At 40.3% G+C, this 25,553-nt stretch overlaps 1 protein-coding gene across 1 annotated transcript in view; it reads left to right on the forward strand.

The window, feature by feature from the left end:
• LOC137596578 (cGMP-inhibited 3',5'-cyclic phosphodiesterase 3A-like) overlaps positions 1 to 25,553 on the forward strand; it is a 71,267-nt gene that overhangs the window by 35,298 nt on the left and 10,416 nt on the right. Inside the window, exon 2 of the mRNA XM_068317232.1 lies at positions 20,954 to 21,004. Within this exon, the coding sequence (XP_068173333.1) occupies positions 20,954 to 21,004 (51 nt within the window). The remainder of the gene's footprint in view (positions 1 to 20,953; positions 21,005 to 25,553) is intronic.

Below are 25,553 nucleotides of genomic sequence, written 5' to 3' on the forward strand. Positions count from 1 at the left end.
GCCAGCGAGAGGAGCAACTCTCTCTCACTATGGATTTATTCTCAGTCAATCTACCCTGCATTTGTTGTTAGTCTCTCTAACCAGAGTTTACCGATAGTAAACACGGACACAGGCACACATTCACACACACACGCACACACAAACACACCAACACGATTTTCATAGACATTACATAACCTGTTTGATCAAAGTTTGTGTTGAACAATTTAGATTTAGGTTTCTCATAAACTTGTCTTTTGGCAATAGGCTAAATTCCAGAAGGAGAGCTTGATGACATCATGTAATTCCCAGGACACCATGTACTATTTTCACCTCTCGTGTTCTAATTAGGTACAGTAATAGAAAACACCTTTGTGTGTCTGGGGCAATATTTTTATACCAAAGTTTTTTGGTTTAAAGATCAGATTTCCCATTGCCTTCAAGAATAATATATTTTTTGGGAACAATTTTCCATAAAACTAGGATTTAGTTGCAGAACTTTGCTGTGAAAGCACAATCAATGATCAGGTGAACTCAGATTTTTTTAAATGTATTCATGATTGATTCTACCTGCAAATACATCACCTCCTTTCTTTAGATTTAAGAAACAGTTATGAGGAATTTATTCATTTTAAGGTCCAACCATCCATCCATTTTCTATATCCGCTTTTTTCTGCTGTAGCTGAGTGGTGGAGCCTATCCCAGACTACTGGCGGCATGAGGCAGGGGATGCTCCGGGCACAACACCAGTGAACTGCAGAGCTAGATGTAGCCAGACGCAGACCCAGACCTCACGCATACTGAAGCCTACAGAAAATTTCACACTGGCCATTTCACCTGAACTGCATATTTTTGGAAATGGGAGGAAGCTGGAGAACATGTAGAGAACACAGGCAGACATGAGAAGAACATGCAAACTCCACACGGAAGCAGAACTCGAACCGCACTGCACACTGCGCCACTGCTGCCCTGATTTTAAGATTTATTTTATAAGTCAGATGGATAAAAGAGAAATGGGTATGGAGGCTCTTATAAATTAAAGGGTCATAAAAACCCAACGAAATGTCTAGTGAGATCTTGCTTGGGGTATTTATACAGTATTAATAGCTGCTTTGACTTGAATCGAACTGACAGATATTTTGGGTGTGGGGGATGTTTTTTCCCAAACCTCTGCATGGAACACCAATTAAAATACATGTTCATGTAACTTAAAGACTTAATATGGCAGAAAGTTACGATTCAGCATAATAAGTCATCAAGTATCTATTGAAAGAGATTACCGTTATTATCAGCGTTATCATCACAAAATGAGATGTTCAGCATTGTGAATGTGGCCCCAAACAGAGGCCAATGTCTGGATGCCCTCATTGCTCTTATGGGACTGAGCCTGAATTGCTAACGCAAGCCAACGTCAATGTCAATCAGCAAGGGCACAAAGCTGACAGAAAGAAGTGGATTGTGGGAGCTGTGACACACTGCTTTCTCATAGTAATGGAAGTAGAAAATGACAAGCTGGCGTCAGTAGTCAGACATGGTCACAACAATGAGGGAAAAACACTCCACGTAGCCATGTATTTTGAAGAGAGGCAAAAGGGGAAAAAATGTGTACGTACGTGCGTGCGTGCGTGTGTGTGTGCTTGCTTGTGGTTTTTTTTTTGATGAGATTTGTGTGCATCAAGGCCCGTTTTTGTGTAACACAGTTTATTCGGTCAAGTATAGGGGCAGCTGTGGCTCAGTGGTGAAGTGGTAGTCCGTTTATCGAACGGTTGGAGGTTCGATCTCCAGCTCTGCAGTCCACATGTTAAAGTATCCTTATACTGTACTGAACCCCAAAGTGCACAGTGCTTTTCCACTAGGTGTGTGGGTGATGGTGTGAGCAGGTGGTCTCAGTCACCAACACCGCATGAATGTCTGTGAAAGTGTGAATTTTTTGAGTAGTCAGTCAGACTAGAAAATGTTTATATACAAGTAAAGACAGATAGCTGTTGCATGAATGCATTCAGCTTTAAATGGTATTTTAATGTTTTATACTTTTAAATACACCTTTAAATCTTTAAATATATATTTATGTATTTAAAGTAAATGTTTAAATTACTGTAAATACTAAGAAAAATAGTTTGTCCCTATATCGCGGAATTCGTTATTCATGTGTGATTCCTGGAACGCATGAACTGCAAGTAACGAGGGTGCACCGGAAAGGTATATAAAAAGTGAATTTGTGTGTGTGTGTGTGTGTGTGTGTGTGTGTGTGTGTGTGTGTGTGTGTGTGTGTGTGTGTGTGTGTGTGTGTGTGTGTGTGTGTGTGTGTGTGTGTGTGTGTGTGTGTGTGTGTGTGTGTGTGTGTGTGAACGTATCCAGCCCATGTCACAATGCTGGAAATGAGTGTTAATTTCACCTCTTGATTTCTGCCTGGATTATTTCACATGCAGGGATTATGTCAGTTGTATGTAACCCTTGACTGGTGACAGTGAATATCTGTTAGGCTGTAAGTAAAGGCTGGGGCTGTTTGTTTATTGTAGCACTGATTCACACCACTAACTGCGCTACTGGACCAGTTCCAGGTTGTAAGGAGTGGGGAGCAAGAATAACTCCACCAGAGACCGTTGTTTTAAATAGAAAAGGTCGGCAATTTACTGAATGCAAGAACATTATATATATATATATATATATATATATATATATATATATATATATATATATATATATATATATATAAAACACAGTACACAAAACCGAAAATACCCTGCAGGTTCTCGATAATAAAGTACCATATTTTCCGCACTATAAGCCGCATCTAAAAGCCTAAAATTTTCTCATAAACCCGTAGTGTGCCCTATAATCCGGTGCGTTTTATATATGGATTAATATTCATATTAATATTGGTAAAAAACATGATCGCTGAAAAAAAGCCAGCAGTCTGGCCGCCAGTCCTGCCGCACTCCGCCACTGGAGGAGCCCCCTCACAAGGCACTCGGGCCCAGGCCCCACAGTAGAGCAGACTGTAGGAGCACCGGTGATTACGTAGCAAAACATAAGGAACTTTCAACAATTCTATTCATAAAGTTTGACTGACTGACTGATCTCAGTATTTCCTAACTATTTGGCGTCGCAAATAACCCACTTTAAATGTAATTGATCTTAAAAATGCCATTGTGCTGTCATCTGGAATGTAGTGACGGTCCATTGTATTAGTCTGTGGAAACACATGGAGAAACTGGCATAAAGGTGAATGAAAGACCCTCAAAGCTGAACTTCCAGCCTTTTCTGAAATTTCAAGAGCAGTCACTGCTAGACAAAGGTGCCAACGGGTGTGCTGCAATTGATTTACAAATGTAGCTCTGGGCGGGCGGCGGAGGGGCGCATTCAGGCTTGTGTATTCTGTCTGTAGCGACATGCGGTGAGATTCATGGCGGTGAGACACCGACGTTAAAGTCAGTTCTAGGAGTAAAACAGCGTCATATTTGCCAGTAAATTAGTAGCCTGACATTAAAAACTAGTTAAAAAATTGTTTAGGACACACAGCAGCAAATAGCTGCACCTCACCTCCGACTGGACTACCGATCGATCGAAACAATATTTAATTAATAAACGAAGATGAAAGTCGGAGCTTAAATATCTGCTTCCTCAAAGCTGAACCTCCAGCCTTTTCTGAAATTTCAAGAGCAGTCACTGCTAGACAAAGGTGCCAACGGGTGTGCTGCAATTGATTTACAAATGTAGCTCTGGGCAGGCGGCGGAGGGGCGCATTCAGGCTTGTGTATTCTGTCTGTAGCGACATGCGGTGAGATTCACGGCGGTGAGACACCGATGTTAAAGTCAGTTTTAGGAGTAAAACAGCGTCATATTTGCCAGTAAATTAGTAGCCTGACATTAAAAACTAGTTAAAAAATTGTTTAGGACACACAGCAGAAAATAGCTGCACCTCACCTCCGACTGGACTACCGATCGATTGAAACAATATTTAATTAATAAACGAAGATGAACGTCGGAGCTTAAATATCTGCTTCGAACTTCAGATCAGGAAATAGTCGCACTGACTGCACTCGTAATGAATTTAACCAGTTTTATATGTCAGGTTTTTTAATATGCGGGTTGACTTCTTTCTAAGATGACAAAGTGATCAAGTGATCAGGTATCCTTGATGAGGCTCAGAATGGCTTATTGACATAACAATAGGGGCCATTCAAAGGTAGTCAGGAAGTCATGAATGCAATCATGTCTGCCTAAGCAGCGCTGCTCTTTCTAGTGGACGGATTGCGCAACTACAGCCACTGCAGTTTATCAAATAAATTGTATTTATTTTTTATTGTGTGTGCCTTATAATCCGGTGCGCCTTATATATGAAATAAATTATAAAACAAACAAATTATTGAGGATGCGCCTTATAGTCCAGTGTGCCTTAATTTTTTTTTTTTTATTTAATTTTTTTTTTTTTTTTTTTTAATATACTGGTTTGATCCCCGAAGGGAAATTAAGAAAGCACACTCTAGCTACTGATTACAAACGCATGCATACATATTTGTGAGTACAGGCCCCTGTATCACACACACACACAAAGGGGCCTGTAGGCATGCAGGGGAGGTAGAGTGGCAGGCAGCTCCTTCTTGGTGCGCCTCAAATGAGCAATTTGTAAAGGGGACGGCACCTTGCTCAAGGGTGCCTCGGCAGTGCTCCGGAGATGAGCTGACACCTCCCACTGTTAGCTCACCTCCGGGTATATTTGGGGGGGCGGGAGCGGGAATCGAACCGCCGATCTTAAATCATAGGACGACCCGCTCTACCGCCCGCTTTACCACTGAGCCACTGCCGCCCCCTTATAATATATAATACTGTAAATATAAATGAAAAAGTATTTCACTCTTTAGTTCTTTAGTTCACATAAATTACATTAGTAAAGCTAATCTAATTAGACCAGTCTCTTTTCCTAGGTTGCACCTATTTTAGGATTCCTAATTTCTTCCTGAGTTAACTCTTTTTTCTTTTTACTGGTAAGTAAATACGGATACACGCAGCTGAGTTCACTATGACGATGAGGATACGCCTTTAGCGGATACACACGCACATGACCAAAGGGGAGCTAACTAGTTAGCCAAATACTAGCTGATTTCAACAGTTTGTGAGGAATTTTCAGTGTGTAGCTTTGAGCTAGGACATTACCACACAACACTACTGTAGGCTGAATGAACTCCCCTTCGGGGATGGCCACGCTCTTTGGCATGTCAACCATTCAATAACGTCAATTACAGAGAGCAATTCATGATGTCACAAATTGGCATAATTTAACTGAAATAGGTCAGACAGATATGATCTGAACCAGTTTAATGCTGAGTTTTTAATTCCCACATCATTTTCTAGTCTCCTGAGAACAATTTTACGATCAAGAGTGATGCTCTTGAAAGGCCATTTGCAACTCTTAGCAGGGTTGTCCCTGTATCGTAATTTCTTCTAAAACCTGACTGAAAGTCCTCTGACAAATGATTCTTCAATAAATGGTCATTTAGCTGTTTGGCTGCTACAGTATGTTCTCTAGAATCTTAGATAGAAAGAGCAGGTTGGAGATTGGCCTGTAATTTGAGAGGCTTACATCTAGGTTTGGCTTCTTAAGTAGCGGCTTGATCACAGCCACTTTAAAAGATTGTGGCACATAACCTATTTATAAGGAATGATCAATTATTGACAGTAGGGGTTTTTTATATCGATAGATGTAAGAACCAGATAATCAAGTTCGCCAATTGAATCTGCCTACGTAGACAAGGGGTCGGCAACCTTAAACGTTCGAAGAGCCTAATTGGACCAAAAACTAAAAACAACTTGTCGCAAAAAATTATAAGCCTTATATGAAGGCAACACGGGCTCTAAGTGTCTATATTAGCTATATTAGCCTACTATCAAATTGACTAACTAGGCTACAAATGCACAATGACATTAATGATTATTTATTTTCCATGCAGCACATCCTGGAGAGAATGACGCACCACGTGACTACACTGTTGTACCATATTTGGTGCTTTAAGTTTAAATTCCATTACTATATTACTGTATTATGTTTTGTTGCATTGCTCATTAAATCTGCTCCCAAATGCAGCTCAAATATCAACGATCGCTCCTAAATAATCCCTGTTCAGTGTGTGATGGTGAAGGAGTCCATAGACTGAAGGAGTCTCTGGACTCCGTCAGGCAGGGGAAGTGAGAGAGCCTCGATGTACATTCCTGGTGAATACAGTCAGCTTGAACTCCAATGACAAAACAGTGTTTCTACTCCTGGAGACTTTTATTGAGCATGTTTAGTTAACATGTACTAAACAAGCAGTGCTATTACTTTTATCATTTCTTCTTGCGGCTCATCGGAGTTTACATACCTACACAACAGTGCTGTCTGTTCAATATCTGAATCGCGTTAAATGAGTTAAATGTCCTTGATTTGCTGACTGGTGATGTTGCATGTCCTTTCCTTTAGTGTCTTTGCAGAGAGAAGCATGTCAAACTTTCTGTATTATCTGTTTGAGTCCTTTGTGTAATCACCATCTATTGGAGATATAATTGGGGTGGAACTATCTTATCCACAGCGGTAACTCCAGTCAGAGCGCAGGCACCACACAGGGAAAAGTTCAGATTTCTGGCATTTAATCAGTAACTGGTAGCACTACAGAACATAACTTTGTGAACGACTCGGTTTTGTAGTTCACCACGCTCTCCAGAATCTCCTCTATCCAATGGATGTGTCTTCCTTCAACAGAGCAGCAGGTGCTTCTCCGGTCCTGAACTCAATTTCACCCTCTACCAGAAACACTTGACCTACAGACAGGCCATACATACATAATATTACACATAAAAAGGTTGAACAAACGTAAACAGAAACACACTTGTTTAGATTAAATATAATAATAACTACAGAATTCACGTTGCAACTATTAACAGTGAAATTAGCAATTAACTCACTAGCGCAGCGAGCACGACTAGCGCGACCAGTGCGACTTTCATTTCCTGTCTAATCTGTATGAACTCATATACAGGTATATGCACATATATGTGTACCAACAAGCAGCGGACCTTCTCCACTCACCACTGAATGGCCATATCGCTGCTATCCTTTATTAAATAGAATGTGGAATACTCGTCTCTCTCTCTCTGACACGGGCCGGCAGCGTGCGCTCCAGGACAAAATGGTGGTGCTGCGGCTGACGGCAAGGAGTAGACCTGACCTCAGGTGGCTTAAGATGCCGGGAGTCTCACCCGATTGGTCAGGACTCCTGTCACAGCCCTCATTGCCCGCCCACTGTCCTGCCAACCAAATACCACTGCTTTCTCAAGCTAGGGCTATGCTTAGGAACCCACAGCGCATCTGAGCTGTCCTGAAAGGTGCCTGACTGAATTTTTAAACACCATGATAAAGTCGATAACGTAACAATATGTAGGAAATTTTCAACAATAAATTGAATGAGCTATGAGTGGAATATCTATTTTTTTCTTTTAAGTATGATTTTTTTAAAATGTTTTGATTAATCTCCAGGGAGCCACAAGGGAGGCGGCAAAGAGTGGCTCCGAAGCCACGGGTTGCCGACCCCTGGCCTGGAATTATGCAGTGATTCTGAATTTTTAAGACGACCACAAACTACAGCTTCACTCGGTCCTGACATATCCTGCTCACCTTACCCTGCCCCAGCATCAGGGAAAACAAACATCTAAGAGCAAGCTGGATGGACATTAGCCATCCGCTGTCCCTGACTGGCTGACTGTTGCCCCCAAGCATAGTATACTTTCAACATGCTCACATGACAACTGAGTCAATGATCACCAAATAAGAGTTGCTATGACGTAATTCAGTTCGGACACCTTCTTCACCACAGAAGAATGGCCGAGAATTTTGCCTGAAATGGAGAATCTTGGCTTGTGCAGACTCACACAAATTGTTTTTGGCTACCTCCTGGACTTTATAAAGCCGTTACCAAAAACCATTTACGTAGTCAATGAGGTTTTGCAGCGGCTTTGACTGAATCCAATTATCACACAACAATGCCATATGACCAAACATGCGGTAATTGGGACTGAACCCCGTCTTCTGCTCGATTACCTCACCAGCAACCAACAACAACCATGGCAAACCCTTTTCCCAGTCTCTACTCATTTCTGTATAGTAGCCATGGAACATGGATTTAAGCATTTAATGAAAATGCTCCAGAGCACCTTGGCTCTGTGCATGGTATGCAGGCACCTGCTTGTGCTTTACCCACAGCTGCTTCAACACTTGTGCAAACAAAGGTGATGGAAAGTTTGATCCTTGGTCTGATTGAACAATTCTCGGAAAACCAAAGCTCAAAATAAATTATGATAATGCATGGACTGAAGACTTAGCTGTAATTGTATGCAAATGATATGCAGCTAGACATCTTTACTCTGGCACATCACAGTTAGTAAGTAACATAAGCCTGACTTGGATGGAGGCAATAAGCCGACAAAATCTATAACCAGATGTTCAAAATGCTGACTTAAAGCTGGTATAGGGGACAATGGAACAGGTTTTAGGCTTTGGTTTAATGGTGAGCTGGCATGTATGGCATGATTTGACATGTAAAAACGTCCATTTTCAGCCATAGCCAAAAGACGTACCTCAAAATGCGGTCATGTCTTACTGATGCCTAGATGGCCCGACTCATCAAGAGAAATACTCATCAAGAGAAATACTTCACACCGAAACCTGAAAAGCACAACTAAATGATATACAGGCCCTAACAAACTGTGCCACCTGAGGCACCCACTTCCTCCTTAATACCTCATTGTGCCTGAAATAACGAGATGGATTTTTCACATCCCCCATGGACAAGCCACTTTTAAATGATCCTGCAACAAAACATCAGCTCACTGTGAGAAACCAACCAAGGTACATCAGGACCTCACTTTATTTGTATTTGTAACAGTCCCTTCCCCAGGTCCCACATATATGGCAATAGTTATAAACCTTATCGTACCGCGCTCATGTTTTACAGGACGACCACACCATGAACCAAAAGGAGGAGAATTTTCCCAACGATCAATGTCACCATGTGCACCTAAAACCAACCATCTCCACCATGAGTCAGCACATACCGTAATTATTAGCCGATGCCACACTTCCCGTGTGGGTCTTTTTAAAAAAAAATTTAAATACTGATTATAATCCCCAAAGGGAAATTAGTAACACACTCTAGTAAGAAATCACACGTATATTTTAGTGTGTACAGGCCCTGAACACAGACACACACACAAGGGGCCTGTATGCATGCAATGGGAGATAGAGTGGCATGGCAGCTCCGTCGTGGTGCTCCCTACTGACAACTTTTAAAGAAGGACGGCGCACCGTAGGAAAACCATAGGGCACCATAGGAGTCAATGCCATAGGAGTCAACATCTGCAGCAGAACACCAACGATCATGTTCGCTTGTAACAAGATCAATAAGCCATCGCTGGTGTGGTCTGGTTTTACTTTGCAGGACCACATATACACTGGGAACAATTACTGTAGATGCAAAAGGTTGTTCATTTGATTTTAAGCACTGATGAAGATGAGGGCTTAATTCAAGTGTGATATTGTGTGTTGGAAAGTCATCATCATCCAACAGAAGTCTTTCCCTCTCACACAAATTCTCATAAAACACACAGGTAAACCATGCACATGAGTTTTTTTTTACCACTGCAGTTGGACAAACTAACTCTGTCATTATTATGAACTAAACCATGTATTGTTGTAGAATCTGCCTTTATTGTATTATGTAAACTACTGTAATACTACAGCAGGAAAATAAATGTAAAAGCCTTTGTCAGGAGACTGGAAATCCTGCAAGCACTGACTAATCACGATCCATATTAAGATGGAAAAAAGGAGATATTCCATCAGATTATATAACCTTATCACAGCAAGGATGACTTATTTCTATATTATTGAATTTTGGGAAACTGGAATGTGACGACAATGACTCAACTCAACTGTGAAATATTTGTATTAATATAATTTTAACTGCCAAATTGCTCAATCTAAGAGTGGGTGCAGGAAGTTTGCTTGGCTATGGGGGACTGTTGGGTTGGTTTAAAATAAAGCATACTCTACAATGGTCTTTTCAAAAGTGCAATGCACATGAGATAACTTGTAGATAGGTACGATAGAAAAAATAAACTTGAAATAATTTGTATTTTTCAAAAGTGAGGAACCTAAATTTGACAATAAAGTACTGACATTGCTTATGAAAAAGTGATAAGTGGAGTCAGGGTATGGGTACTTGTCCTTTCTTCATAAAACAACAGCATTGTAACTGGAGGGGTGATTAGCATGGACGGCCTCACCGATCAGAACACGAGTGGTGTCCTGTTATTGGACTTCTGTGCTAGTCAGTTTGTTCATAACGAACACCTTGTTCAACCACAGGGATGTCCGTTGCACATGGCACTAGGACACTCAAGGCTGACGATCAATTATCAACTTTATTGTTGGATCATTGGACATCTGACCATGTGTCTTGAACACTTGGTTGAAGAGAGGGACAGGTCTGTCAACCGATCACCACCTGGTGGTAAACTGGATCCGCTCACAGGGCAGAAGCCCTGACTGACTCAGCAGGCCAAAACATGTGTTGATAATCTGTTAGGAACATTTGATGGAATTGTCTGTCAGCAAAGTTTTCAACTCCCACCTCCGGAAGTTTTCTTCCAGATCCCGCAGGAGGTTGCAGACTTTGAGTTAAAGTGAACCATGTTCTGTGCCTCCATTGTTGAAGCGGATGCTCAGAGCTATGGTCACAAGGTCTATGGTGCCTCTCATGGTGGCAGCCCCCGAACCTGGTGTGGATGCAAGAAGTAAGAGATGTCGTCAAGCGGAAGAAGGAGTCTTACCAAGTCTTTTTGCATCGTTGGAGTCCAGATGCAGCTAACAGGTACTGGCAAGCCAGGCATACCGCAGCCCAAGTGGTCATGGAGGCAAAATCTTGGGTCTAGGAGGAGTTTGGGGAGGCCATGGAGGAGGACTAATACTCCTGAGGATCTCCTCAATTCCATTACCATGTCTTCCATGGAGGAATCAGATGCTGAGGTCTCAGAGATGGACTTGTTCGTCACCCGAGAAGTCACCAAGGTAGTTGCCAAGCTCCTTGGTGGCAGGGCACCAGGGGTGGAGGAGATTCACTCTGGGAATCGCAAGTCTCTGGACGTGCAGGGAATGTCTTGGCTGAAACATCACATGGCAGTTGGGGACAGTACCTCCGGATTTGCAGACTTAGGTGGTGGTCCCCATTTTCAAGAAGGGGGACCAGAGGATGAGCCGATAGCCAAACCTTTGATTCAAGTGGAGCCATCTGGTTTTCCTCCTTGTCATAGAAGACTGGACCAGCTTTATACTGTCCATCAAATGCTCAAGGGTTTGTGGGAATTTGCACAACCAATCCATAGGTGCTATGTGAATCCAGAGAAGGTGTTCAACCGCATCCCTCATGGTATCTTGCGGGGAGTGCTTAGGGAGTATGGGGTTCAGAGCCCTTTTCTGAGGGTTAACTGATCCCAGTATGATCAAAGCCGGAGCCTAGTGCCGGCCCGGTCTAGGTCTGTCATGGTGAGGAAGGAGCTGAGATGAAAGACGAAGCTCTCGATTTATAGGTCAATCTGTGGTCTTACTCTCACCTATGGTCATGAGCTATGTGTCATAATCAAAAAGGACAAGATCCCAAATACAAGCCGTTGAAATTAGATTCCACCATAGAGTGGCTGGGCGCACCCTTGGAGATTAGGTGTACAAGGGTGAGGGAGATCATAAGGGAGAAACTTGGAGTACAGCTGCTGTTCCTCCATATCGACCGGAGTCAGCTGGCTCGGATATGTTTCGGATGCCTCCTTGACGCCTCCTTGGGAAGGTGTTTTGGACATGTCGCACCAGACGGAGGCCTCAGGGAAGACCTAGGACATGCTGGAGAGACTCTGTCTCTTTGCTGGCCTGTGAATACCTCGGAAGAGCTAGATAAGGTGTCTGGAGAGAGGGAAGAATGGGCATCCTTGCTCACATTGTTGCCTCTGTGAACCGGCCCTAAGCAGTTGAGAATGGATGAATGGATGCATGGATGGTTGGATTGGTGGATGAATGGATGGATGGATGGATGGATGGATGGATGGATGGATGGATGGAAATTTAACGCTGCTAATCAATTCTGGTCTTTATATTAACAGCATAAAAGTCCATACCTTTTCTGCTGTTAAAGGCCTCGAGTGCTACAGTCATTCCTTTTTGGCTTTCTTTGTAGCCAGAATGGGTAGAATATGCAATACTGCACCTGCATATGATTGGTCTGACTAGGAACCCTTGGATATGTTGTGGTTCAACTTGGGTAGTAATGCCCTGCAGGTTGCATTTCAGTTTTTTTGGTACTACAATTTACAAATGCACATCATGCTGCATAGAAGGGGCAGAGACAAAGAACCAAAAATAAATAACCAATAGTTATAAATCCAGTGAGAAACATGATTTTTACCACATGAGATGTTCAGTTGAACGTCCGTGTCTTCTACCAATGTTTGTGTGTGTGTGTGTGTGTGTGTGTGTGTGTGTGTGTGTGTGTGTGTGTGTGTGTGTGTGTGTGTCGCCCTCCCTCTCTTTTTCTGGCTCATCAGGGATTGAAAAAGAACAGTTGGTTGCCAGAAGGGGTTTTGCCCCTTGCTGGGTTTTTCAGGACCAGAGTGTCTGTATTGTGACAAACCGTGTATGTGCTTGTGCTTCATCATAGTGCACCATTACATGTTCAGTTAAACAATTACCAGAAAGGGTTTCTCTTTTCCTTTAATAGTTTTGTATTGACAAAATAGGTTTGATTCAGCAAAATTCAACAAAATAGGGGAAGGATGTCGTTGTTTTGCCATCTTTTATTTTTGGGCTGCTGATAAACTTTTTTTTAGCTTCAGACAAGAACTGGTCACAATATCTGAGAGAAATTATGATTATATAGTATCTTAACTTACCTTGATTTATTAGTTAACATCAAATTTAACTAATCTATTGTCTATGCTGTTTTTATATTTTGCATTGTTTCAGTGTTTTCGTACCAATTATATGCAGGCCAGTATTAACTAAGATTCACCCACTGATGCTGATGGTGGCTGGTGACTGATTAGAATGACAAGGTTAATTAAATAAGGGTTTGAGGATAGTGGTGATTTGAAGGTGAAAGAGCATGGAATAACAGAATCACAAATGAACTTAATGTAAAAGCTAGTCAACTTCAAGAGCATAGGAGGTGTGGTATTTATAATTGTATGAGAAATTAAGAAATTGTTTCCCTGTTTGATCCTATCTGAAAATTCACAAATAGGCAACGTTTTAACATTGTTTTAACCTACCTCACGCAGTCCTGGCCATAAAAAAATTATGCATGGGCACACATCATCTTACCTCTGGGGGCTGAACCCCCCTAAGGTATGACCCCAGAATTGCCACTGTTCTCATCTAAGGAAAAAAAAGTCATAATAATTTAAAAACATTGTTGTGTTAAAACTCACAGTTAATGACTCAGATTGTTGATTTTAGGAAACTTGGCCATTCTTTGTAATTATTACATGATCAGTTCACTTCTTTAGCAATATATCCACAAACCCTTTAGTAAGAGTCTGTTCAAGTGCTTAAAAGAAAGGGCACAGTACGAGTGAGTGAAGCAGATGCGGAGTAGATATACAGTAGTTTTCCCTCTTTATGTCAGAACAGTTAATGTCATGACTGCAAGATGTTCTACTTCTTTGTGGACAAATCAAATCCAATTTATTTATATAGTGCTAAATCATAACGGAAGTCATCTAATTGCATTTAACATATAGGGCCAGTCAAGAATTTGCAAAAACCCAACAGAAACAAACAGTGGTGAGGAAACACCTTTTATAAGGCACAAACTTCGAGCAGATGCCAAATCCTGGAGGATGGTGGTCCGCCTTGACCAGTTGGGGTAACTGAGAGGTAGAGACAGAGTGAAAGAGGGAAAGAAAGATTGGAAAGGGGGGAGTAGGGGCTAAAACAGTGGTAGCTGCATGATGGTGATGGAGAAAGGAAGGAAGCAGGACCCCAGTCAATAGATAAATGAAGGATGATCCTAGAGGCATTAGAGGAGCAGGTCCACAGCAGATGGAAAGATGACGGATGAAGCGAAGAAAACCTGTGATGACATAGAGCCAGAGACTCTGGGGAAGAAGTCAAGTCAGTAAAATGCAATTTCTGGGAAGTAAAGGGAGACGATTAGGAGAGTACGAGGTCAAAGAGGAGCAGGAGCAGTAGAGAGGAGACCAAACAGGGCTAGGAGCGGAGCAGAGCTCAGTATAGTGGAGACGATTAGGGGAGAGGGTCAGAGAGAAGGAGGAGCAAAGAGGAGCTCAGTGTATCATGACAAGTCTCTCAGTATTCAAGGCCTATAGTGGCATAACTAAGAGCGGCCTGAGCCTAAATACGTATAAGCTTCATCAAAAAAGAAGAAGCTGCTCTAACTATAAGCTTATCAAAAAGGAAAGTTTTAAGCCACTCTTAAATAAAGAGAGGTTGTCTGCCTCCAGGACAGAGGTAGGGAGGTGGCTCCACAACAGAGGAACTTGAAAGTTGAAGGCTATGTTACATTTGCAAATTCTAGGAACCATCAGAAAGCCTGTATGTTGAGCGCAGTGCTGTAGATGGATTGAATGAAGCCGGTAGTGCTGCTGTGATGATGTCTCAGAATCCCGACTTTTATCTCACAACATAGATCTTGTTTTTTCCAGTGACACTAATCATCCTCTGTAACTCACAAACACAAACACATATTTATATATTTATATAAATATACATGCATGAACATGTTATCTATATCTCTTATTGCTTTGCCAACGATCATAAAACAATTTGCTATAATATGTGGCTACAATATAGCAAGCAAGGATTAACACATTGAGTTAGATTATATTTGGTTTTATTCAGAAAATATATGCAATACAGGAAATGTTAAAGCGCTGTTTTCTGGGCTTATTGACCGTTGTGTTTTTGCAGTACAGACACCCTGCCAAGGAGCACATTCCCAATGAATGAGGCACCGAGTAATGAAACAGTTTTTGGCACAATTGTCGCAGACGGTTTAAAACCCCATGGGGGGCCATTCGGACATCACTAAAGGTCAGCAACGTGGCGAGACACAAAGTGCATGACTAGGTTATCTTCCAACGCTGAACAAAAGGGAAAGGGTGGCTAAATAGGCCCCAGGTAATCAGCCCGATGAAGCTCAGATCAGGCTCTGCCCATGAGCCCAGACCCGCCTCCCGCCATGCTTCAGCACTGAAGAGAGGGAGAGGGAGAGCACAGCAGAGAAACATGACCAGAGCAAAAACATAATCATGACAGAGGGTCTAACTAACTCCTCGTTCTCTGCATCATGTAAAACAAGCAGATATCGTGTTGCCATTTGGTCGATTTTAATAAGGCAGAATCTAGCAGGTGAGTCTCAAGACGAGAAACTAGTGCAAGATCAAAACATAATGGCAACTTCCGGGTTTGGAATTTAAGTGGAAATATTTTTCATGAATGGAAGTGCGTTTAGGAAGGGAGTCACGCTATCTGACGATCTTTCGTCCCTGTCAAAAGATGTGCATCAAAGACGCAAGGACGCACGCAACGAGAACACTAAGCAACATGGTATTGTGTGCTTTTAATGGTTGTTTTAGCGATTTTAAGAGTCCAGTATTTGTGGAGCATAGACTTTAGGGTGAATGAAATGTAAACTTCAGTATAATTTTTCCATATATTTTTTTAAACCAGCGTATAATCGTGAATATGGTGGATTAAAGGCATATACCGTATTGGGCCGAATATAAGATGACCCTGATTATAAGACAACCCCCTTTTTCAACACTCAAGTTTGAAAAAAGACTGAACACCAAATTTAATTTTTATGCAGAAAAGGCCATTCAAAATTACTTTCTTATCAAATGTTAGTGATTGCCTTCATTCAATTAGACTTAATACACACTAAACAACCATTCTGTTGTTTATCTAAAATTGTTTGTCTCACAACAACAAAAATAATCCAAATTCTTTTATTACCACTTTTCTCTAGATTGTCGCTACGTTTCTCCATTTTCTGTTATCTCTTCTCTTATTTTCTTCTCTTTTCTTTCTTACCACTATTTTTTATTGTTCTTCTTCGTGCTACGGCTATTTTTATTTTTCTTCTTTGTGACAGGGGTTCGCTTTGGCCTGTGGAGTTCAGTTCAGCATTCGCTTTAAAGATATCTGGCGCCATCTAGCGTTGTGAATGGGTATAATGTCTAAACCCCGAATGTAAGACGACCCCCACTTTTTCAGTCTTATTTCAATGCAAAAAACACCATCTTATATTTGGGCCAATACGGTAAATGATTAGCTACTATTTTTTCCAAGATCTTAGATATGAATTGGAGATTTGATATGGGTCTGTACTTCGTTAGAACTGGTTGTTGTTGTTTTTTAAGAAGAGGTTTGATTACAGCTACCTAAAAGCGCTGTGGTATGTATCCTGCTGATAATGACAGGTTAATTACATTAAGGCGGTGGCTACTATGTAAAGCTAAAGCTTTTATGATGAGCTTTGTGGCAACTGGGTCTATGAGGCCGTTGAATGATTTAGATAAGGAGAATATCAAAATAAACTGACTAATCTCTGTAGCAGAAAAGAGAACCAAGAGGTTCAGAAGTTAACTATGTGGTTTCTAGATCTGAGTGATTTCCAGTTTTTTTCAGTCACTTACAAGCGTTTGTCCAACCAGTAGTCACATTTTCAAATTTCTAAACACAATTAGAGTAGACATGACATGCAAATAAGGCCATACAGTAATGCATGTATTGATTTTTTTTTGTCCCTGTAAAGAATGCAATGACTTCCTTCCTCTGGGGGAAGAGGAAAGCCTCTCAATAATGATCAAGAACTTCCCATTGTAGGAATGGTTGTTGCAAATAATTCAATAAAAGTGCATGATATTCAAACCAGAATTGTGGAGGACCGTGAGGTATTTGAAAATATCAATAGCATCAGCCCAACAACCATTACGTGGACATTGTCCAAAAATAGAGTCCAGATGAAGCAGCTCTACACGGTTCCCTTTGTGAGGAACAGTGAGAGTAAAGAAGGTACAATATATCCAGCTATAGTACTCTATATGCAGTTCAATGATCAGTTCTATAAGTTTTGCGCTTTGCAAATGTGTGACCTAAACAGTAATAGGTTACAGCACAGTATGGTATACAGTAATGAGATTTGCATAAACTTTGTTTCAGAGAGTTACGGAATTGGAGCCCAACAAGACCCCTCATGAATTCATGTACATCGATGAGGCAGGATTCAATTCGGCCAAAAGGTGTCGACATGGGAGTGATGTAATTGGGGAAAAAAGCCACAGTTGATGTGCCAGGACAGAGAGGGTCCAACATTACCATGTGTGCAGCAATGGCAAATGCAGGATTACTCCTACACAGATGCCAGGTTAGACCCTACAATACCGAGCGCCTCCTTGATTTTCTCAGTGATCTCCACCAGCGCCTGGTTCCAGAGCAGGATCAGGAGGGAGAAAACATGAGGACCTTTGCGATCACCTGAGACAATGTGGTTTTCCATCATTCACAAGCAGTAATAGCATGGTTTGACGTCCAACCAAGACTGGTATGTCTGTTCCTTCCACTGGAATGAATGGACGATTCAAAACAACAATGTACCAAAATCAAATAATTTAAATGTGATGGCTCCGCGGTGCACTGGCGTCGTGCCCGGAGTGTCCCCCGGCTCCGGCTGTGGCGGATACAGCGGTGGTAATCTGAAGATGACTGACTGACTGTATGAATCTGGTTGATGATCTGTTGTAATGAAAGAGATGTTGTTGATTCAGCTGAAGGGAACCCTTCTTTTCGGATGTTGTTGATGTTCCAAAACTGATGAAAGTGAAGTGAAGCTGGAATAACATGTCTGGAAATAAAAAAATAAACTGACTAAAACAAAAAAATAAATAAAATATAAGTTAGTGTATGCAGAGAAAGATGTGTTCTATTTTGAAATGAAGAATTAGTATATATTTAACAAACTGTGTTTTTGAGAAGAAAATTATCCATTTGGTCAATTGCGTTTTGTAGGTGTGAGTCTGTGTTAAGAGTTTAGAAAAAGTATTTGAAGTATAGGTAAGCGCTTGTTAGCGACTGAAAAAAAGCTGTAAAGATGGACTAAAGGTGAAAGACAGCACACCATTAATTTTAACTCTGATAATTTAGTATACTTTAGTAATCCCCGAAAGGAAATTAAGAGCACACTCTAGTTTGAACAAACACATGCATATACTTTATATGTTAGTATGTGCAGGCAGGAGTAAGCAGGAGCTTATTAGAAATTAATGAAATCATTGTTATGCAGAGTTGGCAGAATATTCGGCTCATATGCACTATGGTTCTTTGTTTAAGACACCCTGATAAACTGGTAACTTGTCTCAGGCGAACCAAGCTCCTTGCACCTCAATAGGATTTTAAGGAGACTTTAAAAGGCTTGGGTAAATGAAAGAAACTGATGTGTGGAGTTCACGAAAGAGACTAAATGTAACAACTTGATATTCTTACAAATTACATCTGCCTCTGATCTGACAGTCATTACTGTAAAACTGCCCTCTTCTATTACCATGAACAGAATAGCAGTCAGATACTTGGCACCTGTCATTTCTAGGTGTTACACCATCACCATGCCCTTCTACTACAGATCAGTAGCTCATATACAAGTAATTTGAAGCATCTCCTCAGAACTGTTCACATAACTAACACATTTGTGGTTTGCAGAAACATATTTCTGACCTTTTTTTCTGGCTGGCTGCTGTCTTTATATTCATATACACGTAGTGAGGCATTTCAAGGTGAATTATACATATTTTACATGGTCAGTTGAGTGTGACTCAGCAGTGTTTTCTATTCCCCCAGACAATCTTCCTCCCATCCTGACAGCCTCACATAATATTGAATCTGCAGTATTAGGCAGATTATCTCATCTGTCATTCATGATGCAAAGTCCTCTCCAGAGGATGACAGTTGTACAGTAATTTTAGGCCATTTTGCGCAACGGTCTATAGACTACAAGTATATAAGTAGCACTGTCCACAGACATCACATTCACATGCAAAACATTCCTCGGCCTAGACCAGTTATCATCATTAATGCATATTATTTATTATGAGGAATAATCAAGAAATATTATTTAAATACAAATACCATTTTGTACTATAGCATTTTGTTTCCAGAAAACCACGAAACAGTTCAACTGTGGAAACAATAACAATATCTGACTATTTGTTTATTAGAAAAACATTAAAGGCAAAATTCACTTCAGATATTATTTTAGATTGTGACAAAATCCCACTAACTTTGGGTCTATTTTCTTATATGCGGCATAACGATAAAAAGGTCTGAGAATCCAGTTAACATTTCACTGACTAAATTTGACACATGATAAAAAAAAGAAAAAGAAAGATTGGACAAGAGGTGCCCTGCTATAATAATATAAAATGAATTTATACCTGAGAGATATAATTTTAAAGCACAGAAAAGGAAATGTATTGATTATTGTTCCTAACTCTATCTATAGTCAGAGTTTGGAACAATACAAACTGTACATATAAAAAGATATTGTCGTGGTATATGTAGCTCATCACACACATGCGTGCATGCACTTGTGTGTAATGGGCTACATATGCTACGTCACACACACATGCATGTATGTGTGTACAGTTGCATGTGCGTGTGTTGAGTCCCTCACACTGGTTTGGTAAATGTCCCGGCATCTGTTCAGCTGCAAAAACACATTACTTGTCTTAGGCTCTTAGTGTGATTTCCATCTGAAATTCCTGGCAGAACCCCAACAAGATCGCATACCAGTTATTATTCCAATTGTGTATTCCATTCTGGTGACAGGCTGTTGAAGGCAATGAACAAAAAAATGTTCTGATTGTGCTGTGATGATTTCTAAACAAAAATAAATGTATTTATGAATCTGAACCACACAGAGGGGATGCAGAAGAAAAAGGCGTCCAACCGAGATGCCATTACACTTACGAATACATAAAAAGGTCTGTTTACACAAAATAATTTCTTTAATTATTCAAGTTCCAAATATTTATCCTTTTCAAAGAATTTGTTGTTTAATGTTTCCTCTTCCTTGATCCATGATTCCTTAATGTGTCATAAATTAAACAGAAAAGTATTGCTGTCATGTGGTTCAACCAGTTCTCAATGGCCCCATAAACATTTTGGGAAATATCACTGTAACAGTTCAGTTGCTTTGCGTGGGTTCTCCTGAGTCAAACACTTGAGTGGGTTCATGCGACATCTTTTTACGTGATGTGAACCAAAACTCAGGATTATCTTTACTGTTTTTTTTTATAAAGAAGTGGTGCAGGTCAGTCCCCAGTCCCTTTGTTTTAATTAAAGGACAGTGAACTTTTGATATATAAGAGACCATTATTTGAACAATTTAAACTAACTCCCTGCTGCCACTGAGGTTCAAACAAACCACATAAAATATTAGTGGATTTCAAATCAAATTTTCTCTGTCTTCTTGTCCAGTAGAGAGATTGGTCTGAAATATTATGTGCCATCCAGCTCAATGCAAATATTGGTAGCAGGTTGACACAGATAACTTTGTTAAAGGCATCTTACTAAAATTAAAATTACATATGCAGTTCTGATATTGCACAAACATGGGAAATAGTTGCAGATTGGCTGAGGAGCGGCGTTGTACTATGTGTAGATCAGCCTTCCAGCTTTAAATGTGACGTGTTCTTTTCTCCTTCATCAGCAGCGCCTGTTCTTTTATTTTTAGATGGCTTGACAGAGGGGGGGATGAGGGGAGGAGGGAAAAGAAGGACAGCAGTAATAGAGAAAAAAAGTTCTGTGCTTCAATACCATTCTATAGCGTTCAAAAATCCGATTTTTTTGACAGAGGCTTCTGTTTTTATTTGTCATCTCCAGACTACATGCCAGCCAGAGTGGGACTACAAGAGAGCACTGAGCAGATCTCAGGTCAGTGCAGGCCAGAGGGGAAGGACAGAAAGAATGCACCCATATATGTTTTCTTTTTTTTACAGTATGGTGTAGTAGCATCATATGAGTTACTGTGGGATACACATATACATCATTTTATCTGCCAGAAAGAAAATCACAAAAATCAAGTGTGTGTGTGTGTGTGTGTGTGTGTGTGTGTGTGTGTGTGCGTGCGTGCGTGCGTGCGTGCGTGTGTGTGTGTTTATGTGTGTACCAGTATCAGCCACAAATGTTCTATTAAATTAAAATAAAAAACGGTTTTATCCATGCTACTTCCTTCCCGGTTATCATGCATCATCTGCTATCACAGGAAGAAATACTTGACAAGTAGTGGGCGTAGTAGAGCCATGGATAACTTAGCCCCACTCAAGTATTTTATGATTCATAGACAAGTCACTATGATCTTTGTCCCAATGTATCCTAGAAACAAGGTATTTTCTATACATCTGATGTCTGTGTAACACAGATTTTCTCCTAGGCACTTGTGAACAATTGCAATCGGTAGATACAGAGGCAGGGGAGGGTGAGGGGATAAAGGGAGGTTCATGAAGCTGCAGTGAAGAGAACAGACAAGAGGAAAGGGTGAGGAAATGTGTCAGGGCTACATTATTGAAATGATGGTTGCTTTTGAAAGAGGTTCTTGGGACTGTGAGATTTAAACAGACTTAAAGAAAGAGAATTAAGCAGGTGTTTGGTAACATTGGAATTTAGATACGAAGCCAGGTATTGTATTGTCTTGTTCATGATGCAGAGAAGGCACTCAACGAGTATCATGGGTCACCATCAGGACAGAACACATCCTCGCAAACAGGTTCAGTATTTATTTAATGGAAATCTCTCCCTTTCTGACTGGTTGTATGCTGTTGTATGTGCCTGAGCTTTGTCACAAAAAAAGTAAAGCCATTTAACAGGAATGCTGAGGTGGTTTAAATAGGACAAACTTGAAGCAATGTCTAAATTAAGCTTCTTGATACAGCCTAGTTTTTAGGTCAGGTTATGCATGTGAGAGTAAGTAGGAGAGTGAAACCACTGTTACCAGATTCAGTGTCACTATTGCTCATAAATGGGTTGTGGAGCAGAATCTCCTGTAAATGTGGATGTATTAGGGTTAATTTTTTTTCAAAATTTTGTTTCATCGCTGCTTTGTGTAATTCATTAAATGTATTATATGATTAATGCATTTTGATCAAAAATAGCAACAGCTAACTTTTGTTCCAAATATGCATATGTTCTTCTAATCATGATTGCCCAATCGGTTGGTGCTTTGTATTTATTTGCAATTTTAATATCTGCATCCAGAAAACAAACTTGTCCCCTGGCTTTGGTACAGTATGTTGGCCTCCACCAATTCTAACACTAACAGAGGTGGATACATATTTAAATATTATACATATTTTAGACTTTTCTCTACTACAGATTATTTATAACGGGCAGTGACCCACTGTTATGCTGTATTTACAGTTGTTGGAGATTTGGTTGTGGAGCTCAGCTGGCCTACTAATGCTAGCTGTTCTCCTTTTCACTTGAATGATCACGGCCTGCCTGTGGACTCCGCTTCTCTCATTCTGTGTCCAATGCTATCTTTCTCTCACTCTGTCTCACTCTTTTTATGTTTATCTCTCTTTTTCTGGTTCTCTTTCTCTCATTCTCTCTCTCTGCTCTCACCATCTGCCTACATAGCTTCTAACTGTTTCTCAGGAGATAGGCTGGGGGTTGGGGGTAAAGTGGGAAATAGCAAATATGAGAGGAAGAAAAGGAGAAATTGGAAATGTGACAAAAAAAACAAGAGAGGGAGGGAGAGTATGATGAACTATCATCGTTTCTCTGAACCAGTGTCAGCTGAATTTGATTTGCCCCCTGAGTCATCTCCGTTTTTAATAATTATATCTGGAATAAGCTTCATGTCTGAATTTGGTGGCAGCATCATCCCTATGATATATATACTGGACAGGAATATTGTTTGTGGTTCAGTGATAAAAAATTAAAGCCTATAGGTTTTCAAGGAATGAATGACTTCGCTTTACTACTGTTGTCTTTTGTATTTATCAAAGACAAAATGTATATTCAATAAAATAGTCCAGCAATAGCTTTAATAAAGCTGACTTCATTGATTCTTTAAAAGATATTGACCCCAATACCATGAATGTGATGATTCATTCAATTCCATCCTCATACTGATTTTAATTCCTAAACTTGCATGTCTGCCACATTATGATCCAATAAGAATTTATAAATATATATCAATGCTTAAAAATATTTTTTCATGCCACATCATTTTCTATTAATCATCTTCTTTGATAGTCATGTTTATAAGAGAGAACAAACAACAAATGCTACACAAGTCACTTGCTGTTATGTATAGAATGCTGTTATGTGTGAAGTCAAACTTTAAGTTTCTTGAAGGGCCAGTGGATGCTGTTAGAGTTAGGGTTAAGTTTGGAGTTAGGTTTAGGGTTAGGGCTAGGTTTAGGGTTGGTAGGGTTAGAAGTAGCATTCTCACATTTTGGGGGTTAATTAGTTAAATGATTACAGAGCAGTGCATCGACAACACCCGATCTAACATCTTAGACTGTACTGTGGGTATTTACTATTCAGTAATTGGTACCAGAGCACTCAGTGTCATATTGTCATTGTATTGTATTGTATGTAGATGTGAGTACGATCATTTTATTCTTTATCATTTATAATTATGTTTCATATTTAGCCTTATCTGCTTTGAGTTGATTGAGTTTAATTGATAAAAATTGTGTGATGTTGCTTAACAACTGATTCCACTTAGTGGAATCAGTTCTTTCCACTTAAGAATAGGAACAGTGTTTTATTCTTTAAAAAATTAATTAAAACTTACTTACTGTAGATCTTGCTTCAGCTGTTACTAACTAACAGTGTTTAGCCTCTCAATCTCTTACAGTGTACTGCTTTTGTCGAGGGACTGGAATCCAGATTTCTTTGTGCAGCATGTACTGTATAACCCAGAAGACAGACAGACTGGACCCGAGGGACAATTCTGATGTCCCTGTGTGTGTGTGTGTGTGTGTGTGTGTGTGTGTGTGTGTGTGTGTGTGTGTGTGTGTGTGTGTGTGTGTGTGTGTCTGTGTGTGTCTGTGTGTGTCTGTCTGTGTGTGTCTGTGTGTCTGTGTGTCTGTGCACATCTATGTATGTTGAGTATGTTGGATAAAAGAGGTCTGTGTGCGTGTGTGAGTGCGTGTCTAATGTTGATTTACTCATTGACCATCGCACCCTCTGCTGTTGCTTGTGTACGCTTTTGCTTGGAGGAATCAATAACCTTCCCATTTGTCTGGTCTGTCCATTGTGTTTCCGATAGACATGTTCTGTAGCACTCCATTAGCACAAAGGCGTAAGGATGTCACAAAGAATGTACTTTCAAAAACATAAATTTCCCAGGCTGTTTTCTATGTCAAAAATTCAGAAGTCTAACAGAGATACAGTAAGTGCAATAAAAGCAACAACAACAATAACACAGATACACGCACACGCGTGCGAGCGCACACACACACACACACACACACACACACACGCACACACACATCCAAGCTCCCTTTATCTCACTGTCCCTGACATTAGCTGAACAGAGTCCATTACTGCCAGGTAATGGCTGAATGTCACAATAGCAGGATGTCATAAAGCTCTGTAGTGGTCTAATGGGTTTTGTTCAGGTTGAGGTCACACATGCACATCCTCACAGGTGCACATATACAGACACACTCTTCCAGGAATTCTTTATATTCACTTGAGACATCTACTCACAGCCCTGAGCTCTGACATGTTAGCTCTGACATTCAGAGCTAATAATTCTGTCAAACAAAACAAATTATGCAAATGTTCTTTGTCTTTGTTTGAGTGCATTAGGTGGAGGTAGGGGTGGGGGTTCAACAGGATTAAGCTCTGCCACAAACAGAACAATCATGTACTGTAGGCTGTAGGTATGTAAACAATGGACACAGTAGCATGAGTTAATTGAGGACTCATGTAGAGTACAGTTGTCAGACATCGGACAATTCCTTTGGAATATTCATACAATATCTGAATTAAATCCGTTTAATATTTAAAGAATCCCTCTATAAATGAAACAACAAAGCAAACCACATGTTTCTTTAAGAGAGAAAGACATTGTGTTGCAAGGCAACACAATTTGATGGATTGTAATCCAACGTGTACCAATTTTTTTTTTAAATTCAGCTGCAAAAACATCCGTTTTTGTTCATTTTCACATATTCACTATTGCTGTACTATTAACAGTCAGGTAATTCATATCTTTTCTCAGCTTTATGTGTTCAAAGACTAACTATATCATCACCTTTTGCTGATACGTACAATTGTCTGTATTTTGTTCTTTTGGAAATATTAGCAGTTTATTATTTTAGATTTTAATGGTAAATGGACTGTACATAAATGTTTTTGTAGTCTAACTTATCACTTAAAGTGCTTTAAACACAAGCCAGCATCCATCCATTCACAGTGGTAGCATTCATACCATGCAAGGCACCACCTGTTCATTACATACTTT

This window comes from Antennarius striatus, chromosome 6 (genome assembly GCF_040054535.1).
Source record: "Antennarius striatus isolate MH-2024 chromosome 6, ASM4005453v1, whole genome shotgun sequence".
NCBI lineage: Eukaryota > Metazoa > Chordata > Actinopteri > Lophiiformes > Antennariidae > Antennarius > Antennarius striatus.